This window comes from Chenopodium album, chromosome 11 (assembly GCF_948465745.1).
Source record: "Chenopodium album chromosome 11, dcCheAlbu1.1, whole genome shotgun sequence".
Taxonomy (NCBI): domain Eukaryota; kingdom Viridiplantae; phylum Streptophyta; class Magnoliopsida; order Caryophyllales; family Amaranthaceae; genus Chenopodium; species Chenopodium album.
In genome coordinates, this window is record NC_137844.1 from 44555532 (window position 1) to 44564819 (window position 9288).

At 36.7% G+C, this 9288-nt stretch overlaps 1 protein-coding gene across 1 annotated transcript; it reads right to left on the reverse strand.

The window, feature by feature from the left end:
- Positions 1–4241: 4241 nt before the first annotated feature.
- Positions 4242–5168, reverse strand: LOC145566671 (uncharacterized). The gene is made up of 3 exons (XM_081626017.1): positions 5023–5168; positions 4626–4707; positions 4242–4553 (listed from the first exon to the last, which is right to left on the reverse strand). The coding sequence occupies exons 1-3, from the start codon at positions 5166–5168 to the stop codon at positions 4242–4244; spliced, it is 540 nt and encodes a 179-aa protein (XP_081482143.1).
- Positions 5169–9288: the final 4120 nt, after the last annotated feature.

A 9288-nucleotide genomic window follows, 5' to 3' on the forward strand; every position in this document is an offset into this window, starting at 1 on the left:
TAGGCCCTCCTCTAGATCATTGGGCCGCATATAAAATTCATTTTGAGCCCGATTTAGTTTAAACCATAACTTCCTCATTATTCATCAAAATTGGGCTTATAATATATCGTTGGAAAGCTCTTTTCGAGCCCAATCCAACTACACTATTATTGGACCCTCATCATGGACCAAACTAAATTGGACTGACTATTTTCATAAATAGAGTAAGAAAAAAAATGTTTTCAAAAACAGAAAGAGAGATATTTTAAATAAAAAAAACATCCACATCACTAGACTTTTCACACTTTCACCTCGTTCGATAATCAAATGACGTGAAAGGTATTCATCATTGGGTTTGGTTTTGGGGAGACACATTTGGGTGTCTACAGAAGCCCCCACTTTGACTGAGTTTGGAGAAATGCATGTTTCGAAAACGAAAGTCAAAGTAGCGATAGGGACGGAGAATGATTCAGAACGTTCTTTGATCCTAAATCACTCTTGTAACACCGATACCTGCAAACTAGCGTTAGTTAAACATATAAAATATTTAAGAAACACGTATCTTGCACCGTCGAGCACACGTCTCTGAAGTAACCGATTTTGTTGCTTTATTTTGTTGGTGACGACCTCCACAGTGCCTCGTGAACGCCATCTGAAGGTAACAGTGCCTCGCTATCTTCATTCGCTTGTGACAATCCTCCATAGTGCCTTGGGAACATCGTCGAAGGTGACTGTGCCTCGCCATCTTCAGGGTTGTGGCAGTACCTCGCCACGGTTGTACCTTGCCGCTATAGACAATCTCCTCTTTACTTCAGGACATCGTCGAAGGTGACTGTGCCTCGCCATCTTCATTCGCTTGTGACAATCCTCCACAGTGCCTCAGGAACATCGTCGAAGGTGACTGTGCCTCGCCATCTTCTGGGTTGTGGTAGTACCTCGCCACGGCTGTGCCTCGCCGCTATAGACAATCTCCTCTTTACCTTGGGACATCGTCAAAGACCGCTGCTTGTAGCTATCTTCAGTTGTGGTCGTACCTCGCCACAGCTGTACCTCGCTGCTATAGACAATCTCCTCTTTGCTTTGGGACATCGTCGAAGACTGCTGCTTGTAGCCATCTTCAGTTTTATGATGATAACCTTCCCAAGAAAGTTATCGAAGACCATCTCTTGTTGATTCTCAGTGCTTTGCTTTATAGATGCTGATTTTGCTACTGTGCCAGTACCTCGGCGCATTTTGTGAATGAGCCGGTACCTCGGCGCTTGTGCTTTATTTGTGAACCATTACTTTGGTTCTTGCGATGAGCCAATACTTAGGCACTTTAAGCTAAGTGAGACGATCATTTGTCAGGTCGATCACTTACTGCGATTGTAATCGAGCCGACTACTTAATCATGTCAAATTGCTTATAGGGGCTAACTAGCGTACCAAGGAACCCGAAATTGCTGTATAAGGTCCGCATATTCATTTATGGGGGCCACGCATCCTGTTGCAACACCAGCGCACGCTGCTACAATTTGTCGCCAGGATTCAGCTCTGTCGCCAAGCGACAAATACCAGCGCCAGGCGACAATCTTGTCGTTTGGCGATAGAGTCGGGTTTTTGAAATAAAAACCCCTCTCTTTTCCATTTCTGCTGTTGCTGCTGTTCGTTGCTCGGTTTCGCTCCGAACCTTCAACTTGGTCGTTTCCTTTCGACCAAATCTGCTCAAATCCTTTGCAAATTAAAGTTATTTATCTCTAATTTACCGATCCATGTAAGTTTTGCTCAAACTCCTCTTATCTTGGAAGAATTTCATGCGTTTATATTCGCAGTTTTTCAAAAAGTCCGAGAATGTTCTTGCTCGCTTGCTCTTTGGAAGTGATAAACTCTGTCAAAAACCTTGTCCTTCAAGATTTTACCGAGTCCAAGTTACTTTCCGTAGAGATCTTTCATCTTGGGAAATTCGCAATTATGACCAATTACTATTCCAAACGAGGTGCTTGATCAAAATCCGGGTGTGCTCAATTAATCAGGCTGATCGTCAATCTAACTTCGATCAGGCCGACTCTAGTTGATTTTCTAAGCCATTTGCGTCCTTTTGCTTCAAATCTTTTGTAAAGGTTGCTCGTACCTACATTTATATTTTAGACTATTGGACTTTGCTCATCTTTTTTAGGGTTGACCTAAGGCTTACTGTTGCTTGACTCATTGCATAATACTTAATGTGTTTTTTACACATATGACTTGTCATGACTTGACTCAAAGCATTGACATGACTCAAGGTGTAAACTTGACTTAATGATGACTCATTTCGTGTGACTCATGTGTGCAAAGTATTGACTCATGAGACTCGATGTGTACATGACTTATGTGTGCATTAAAAACAAAAATTTCCGTCATTTTTGTGGAGGGTACCGACTTTTTCCCGAAAAGGAAAGACGCGAAAAGACAGGAGTAAAGTGTTACGATGCATGTTGAATGAGCTTTAACAAATGTGTATGTCGATGTTGTATCTTAGGGTGCAAGGATTATAACATCCTAGGCTATCTCCATGGTTGATTTTGGATGAAAGTATTTAGGTAACTTAGGCACGGAGGCTAAGTACTTCATACTTTGTGATGCAATAAGAATTATGATAATGAGTGATCTTGATATGTCAAGGCGTGCTTCATCGTTGTGTTAAGATTTCGTGACAAAAGGCTTCTAAGGGAAGTATCATTTGTCTATGTGTCTGTGATGTGTGTGAAAGTGACACTAAAGCTAGGTTGCAAAGGCTAACGGTATGGGAAAATATTATTTCAAGAAGAGTCAAATGATGGTGACTCTTAGGCTAGGTAAGCTAATGATGTAAGGATCAAGCCCCCAAGTCTAGCTCTAAATGGAAAGGGATGAGCATTGGAAATTCCTTAATACGATCATGGTGTAAGTGTGTGAATATGAATATGAATGTATTTTTATTACGGCCGCACCTCGATGTGAGGTTGCCTACATATCCGTTAGGAATCAGGCCGAACGTAGCTCTAGCCGAACCTCACATAAGTATGTGTATACCTCAAAGAGGTCTTTTAAGGGTTGTAATGTGGTTAGGCTAAAGGTTGAAGAAGACGGGGATAAAGGCTCAAAACCCTAGATAAGCCCCCAAGGTGTGCAACCTTGCTTTTGAATCTTTGTATTATTATGCTTGAGGTTTCTGATTTTTGAGCTCTTTCTTTTGTTTATATTTTGCTCCCTCTTTTTTGCTTTTGCCTTTTTTATTTTAAACCTTTTTTGATAAGTGTGGGCAATCCTGATCTTGCGGTTTATCACTCACTTGGCATTCATGTTTCTCAGGCACGGTACCGAGCACTCGATAAGAGACGCAATCTGAGATGTGTTCTTATCAAAGATATATTCATATCAAAGACATTGGAACACTTGACCTTTTGTACACTTTTATTATTTTTGCTTATTTTTTTGCTATTGAAATTTTTATAAAATCACTCAAGCTTTCGTATTTAGAATTTTCATAAGTTGCACACTATCCCATCCCAAGGTTAGGTAGATGTGGGTCGAAGAAAGAAAGGTCTATCGTTAGACGAGGCTCAAAGTGGTTTATCAAGAAGGATTGTATATTTGAAGGGTGAAAGTTAATATGATATGGCTACAAGGGGTGCCTCTAATCATAAGTATACCTTGTGCTTAGTTCGACATGGATTTTTTTTTTATGCAATGCAATGCGATAATCATATGCAAGAAAATATATGCTCATTTTATTAAAGGGAGAAGAAAAACCTACAAAATAAAATCTAAGGAAAACAAAAGGTTCCTATGCTAGAATTATTTGGGGAAAGGAGGAACAAAAAAAAAGATAGAAAAAGAGGTCACGAGATCTTGTCATTGAAGCTCGCCTTGTGTCTTTTGCTTGATCATCACCCGATCTTCTTGCTAGCTAGAGGTAATAGGATCTTATTTGCTTCTATGAGGTCTTGAATGAGATTTTGAAATCTGTAGCATTCATCCGTGGTATGACCCTTTCCTTGATGGTACTTGCAATAAGAGTTGGGATTCCATCTTGAAGATCGCCTTTCTGGCGTTGGATCTTCAGTGGGGCCAATAGGTTTGACTAATCCTCGATCACGGAGACGATCAAAAGCAGCATCATAAGTCATTCCAATGGGCGTGAACTCTCTTTTTAGTTTCTTTTTAAATCCTTGATTATTGCAAAACGAGCTTGTAGTACTCCAAAAAAGCACGCTCAACATCCTTTCATCTAGCTTCTTGTACTTTGGCAAGACGGCCTTTTTTTTAATTTTGTGGTAGTGAAATTGTAGGAATGAATGCCACCCATTCAGGATATACACCATCACTGGAAAAATACTCCATATTATATTGGCGGTCATTCACAACATAGTAAATAGGTGGTGCACGACCTTCAAATACATCATTAAATAAAAGGGATCTATTAAGAACATTAGTATCATTACGACTACCTGGTGTCCCAAAAAAAGCATGCCAGATCCAAAGATTATATGATGCCACAACTTCCAAGATTAATGTGGGTTTACCTGGTCTTCCAGAAAACATACCTTTTAATCGAAGTGGACAATTTTTCCACCGCTAGTGTATGCAATCAATAGAACCTAACATGCTTGGAAATCCTCAACGTTCACCAATTCTTACTAGTCTTACCAGATCTTCTTCATTGGGCTTTATGAGGTATTCATCACTAAAGTAAGAGACAATTTCGTCCACAAAATGTTGTAGGGAATCTCTTCCAAGAGATGCATTAATTTGAATGTAGTCATCCACATAATCAGCAGAGATACCTTAAGCTATGAGCCGAGGCACCAAATCTTCCTACACTGTAGCATCTTGTCTTTGCTGAAAGAAGGGATGATGTTATTCTAGAGTTTGCTTTATACGAAGAAAGATATGTTTGTTCATGCAAAATCTCCAACGAAATAAATGTGGAGGAAACACAAGAGGGTCAGCATAGTAGTCCTTCCCTAAATGATTGTATCCATCCTAATGATCCCTTTGAATGAAGATCCTTGGTGCCCTTGGAACTTGATTTCACATTCGATACAGTTCAATTGGATTGGACATAAGAACTTCATCCATCGTTCGATCAATGAGACGATTGGCTTGCCTTCGTCTTTCATATCGTTGGATTTGTCTATTTTCTGAATTGGAAGAGGAATTAGAAGAGTTGAAGCTTTTGTCGGACAACATGTTTTTAAAACCAAAGTTTATATGATAATCGACGGTAGAGGTTTTTTGGGAAAAAAATGGATGGTTGATCGAGTGAAATGCATCTCATCCATCTTATAGAACAAATGTGTATATATAGTATGGAGTCATCTTTATTGCCTTGTGTGATAACTTTTAAGTCTTGCATGCATTGATTTGGAAAGTAGTTGGATGATTTTTCAGTAATGTACATGCATGCATTTGTATTTTCATTATCACCTTAGCATTATTATGTACATCAAAGCATAGTAATGTTACTATTACCTTTTCAATGTTATGTAATTAGTGTATAGTATTTTTCACTATTACCTTTTCAATGCTAAGTACATCAGTGTCTAGTATTTTCAATATTACCTCCGTTTCATATTAATTGCAACTTTGGGGTATTATTTGTGAAATATAAAATATTCCAAAGTTGTAACTACTATGAAACGGGGGTAGTATTTGCTTTTCAGTGTTGGGTACATCAATGCTTTTTCAGTGTAATGTAAATCAATGTACATCTTTTGCAGTGATATATCAAAGTGAATTGATATGTTTAGTCAGATCAATAATAATTGTATGTTAATAAATATAATGTCTAATGAACTAAATAATATTATAAGCGTATATTACGATTTTAAGATGGGGCATGTAATTAACTTACGTTTTTAATTTATAATGACATTACAATACAACATTCATTAATATCCTAAATCAACAATACTTTAAAAATTGCCAAACTAAAAACCAGACTTTAGTACATCAAATTAAAAAATAAATTATTAGAAATCAAGCAAGATTAAAACTATAATCAACAATACACTAATACATCACTCTGAGGGGGACAACTTCTTCAACAAATTGCTCCTTAGCTCTTGATCTTCCGAAGATAAGTTTGGCTTTGAATCGAGGTGTTTAAATAACTCCACATTAATTTTTCTTTTGCTTCCTTGCTTTTTTCTCGCTTTTTAATTGCAACCTTGTAAGTTCCATTTAATTTTCAAATTACCTTATAAGGTTCATGTTTTGGGAAGTGTCCAAATATTAATGCCATGCTCTAAGTGGAATTTTTGTCATCTTGCTCTTTTCTTTCTTTTTGCTAGATTCATTGCTAGAAGGGAGGCCTGAATACCCATTATCACCTTTTGTTGGTGTTTCTGGGTTTGACGAAGATGAGTAGTTACCAGCTTCATTGATACATGATCTCTTTGAGTCACTTCCTTGATTGGATGTCTTTCGGTTGTATTTTTGAACAATATCTTCACTTAGCTTCCACGCATCATGTTGTATTAGAATGTCCCAAACACGCTTGTCTTGAAAGGTTTTAGACATCAATGATGTCTTCGTTTTGTCAACAGCATATATACTATATGCTACTTTCATAACATCTTCATCATTCTTACCACTTCCCTTTCTTGATTCAGCATGAGCATGTGAACCATAAAATTTAGAACATGAAGCATTGATCCTTCTCCAACGGTTTCTAAGTTCCTCAGTACCCCTCATTTTCAACAAATCTTCTCAGATACCTCAGTAGTACCTTCTTCGAAACACCTTTATTTGTATAACATTATTATACATTTTCTCAATTTTCCTCCAAAAAATTCCCCCTTTTGGCTTGTGTTAGTTATTTTTATTTTGACTAACCTCAAGCCAAGCCTTAGCTTTACAAGACTCACTTATTCATCTTTTGACCAAACTTTGTTCTTCCCTCCTAATTGCCTCCTTCATGACCTCTTTCATTTTCTTCGACTTCTTCAACTTCTGGTTTATTGTTGTCATTTGATGCGTTCGATGTGTATGAGCAATCAAAACTCGGGAATGCACCATCACCTTGTGACATAGGAAAATGTTGAGACATGGAAAATGTTGAATCACCTTGAGATAATTGAATATTCTCAAAAGATGGGTTAACATTTTGAGAATATGAATAATTAGGATTTTGTGGTGGTTGAAAAGAAAATGAAGTGGAAGCACATGGATTTGAGAAATTGAGATTTTGTGAACCGTAATTTGAAAATTGTTAAAAATTTGTATCTAAATCTGAGTTGAGATCAATTGGAAGGTTAATTAGAATAGTAAGGTTGATGATTTGGATTATTTTGGGGTTGTGATGAGTTTTAAATTTTGGGGGGGGGGGGGGGGTTTCTATTTGATTTTGGAATATTCATCTCTACACAATCTATACTTAGTATTTAAAAAAGCAAACCAAAAAAAACATGTGTCATCATTTTATTACACTTCCCTATCTTCTTCTTCAACTCAACGTGCCACATGTCATTTTATATTTTTTATTTTTGATTATACTATTTTTCTTAACTCTTTCATTAAACACTTCATCTTCATCTCCCCTTTTTAATTCAACCTTTTTAATTACTCTCTTTGATTTTAGTCTCTCCATCTTTCTATTAAGTCTCATTTTAAATTAAAGTCCCAAAATTTTTATTTCTTTAATTATGTTTTTATTTACATATTACACTCATAATTATTTATTGGTATTTTCTCACTCATCTCTCAATTCAATTTTCTATGAACAAGCCGTGCATTGCACGGGCCAAAAGGCTAGTTTGATTTACAAGAGAGTATGACTTGAAGTCCTACTTCCTTTTAAAGAGAGCCAGCCCAATATGCATTAAGCGTGCAGTGGAGGGTACAAGAGAATTCATGCTAAGGTAATCCAACCCTTTTTCGATTTTATTGTAGAACTCTTGTTCAAGAAGGACTCGGACAGAATATCCTTGTTTCGTCTACGCCGACAAGGCATTAGCCTCTTCGACAGAAAGGAAGATGGATGCCCAAACTCTCTATTCCACTTTTCCTGGTCTTCCAACTCAGCTAATCTCCAAGAATGGAAATACCATAGCAAGCATCATACACATTTTCCTTGATATTTGTATCTTTAGAAAATATCTGCAGATGATGAATTGAACCTTGTGATCTAGCTTTATTTTAATAACCACTAGGATGGTCATACCTTCACATTAGGATGTGTTAAGCATGATATGTTTGCCATGGATCTGGAAATTTACCAGCCTTAAATTAAGGAAGAATTTATTACAAATAATTCAACTCTCCGATTAGGATGGGTTAAGGCATGGCGATGGGTAGACAACCGAGTTCTATTGATTTGTCTTTATTTTGACAAGCCAAATAGAACCTGTAGTAAGCATGAATTGTTTAATGTTTTTCCGTTGTTGAATCAAAAATGGATAATGACATCTTTAAATAACTTCTAATAAGGGAGTACCCTTAGGGGCATGCTCTCCATGTCGCATGATGAGTATCAATTCAAGTACCACCAAATCCGTATTCTACCCATTGTTTTTTGTATATCATTTGCATTACTGCCAATCAGTATAGTTCCAACCTTTCTCATTCCATTGTGCCTTAGGACTCATTCGTATCTTACTTGGAATTCGCCAGAGCGATAGTTCTTCGAAAGACGTGAAAAAAATTGTTTCAAAATACCTCAATATTGAGCTCATTTTATAGAGGAAAATAAAATATAGTCGTTGGTACCAAAAATTATGGTCGTTACAAAAATTACAACGGTTATAAATTTAGAGTAAATCTCAGCCGTTGCCACTGACAAATATTAAAAGCAAAAGGTGGATATTCTTAAAATCAATAACCCAATGTTGGTAACCAGTTAATGTTGGTAACCAGTTATTGTTGTAACCTGGTTACTACAATTTTTCCACAAAAAAAAATTTTCCCCACTTTCTCTCTCTCGATAGCCAAGCAATATGGTGAACCGCTAGGTTTGCTCTAAAAACCCCCTGCTTACTCTGATTAACCACTTATGCTTAACATAATTACTTCTTCAAATTATGCAATATAACTAGATAACAAACTAACCTATCATCCATAATTACTCATACATATGTAACATAGGCAAAACATCATGCCATAACACTTTAAGATCAGAATATTAGATGAGATTACGTGACAAATTACACATATCAAAACTGATAAGTAAAAGACAATTATTGCATAATAAACATCGCACTCAAAAGGTTGTACTAACTCACCAAAACATTTTAAAATCAGATGATGAGATTAGAATGTGACAAATTACACATCAAAACTAAAAGGTTAAAGACATTTATTTCAAGATCAT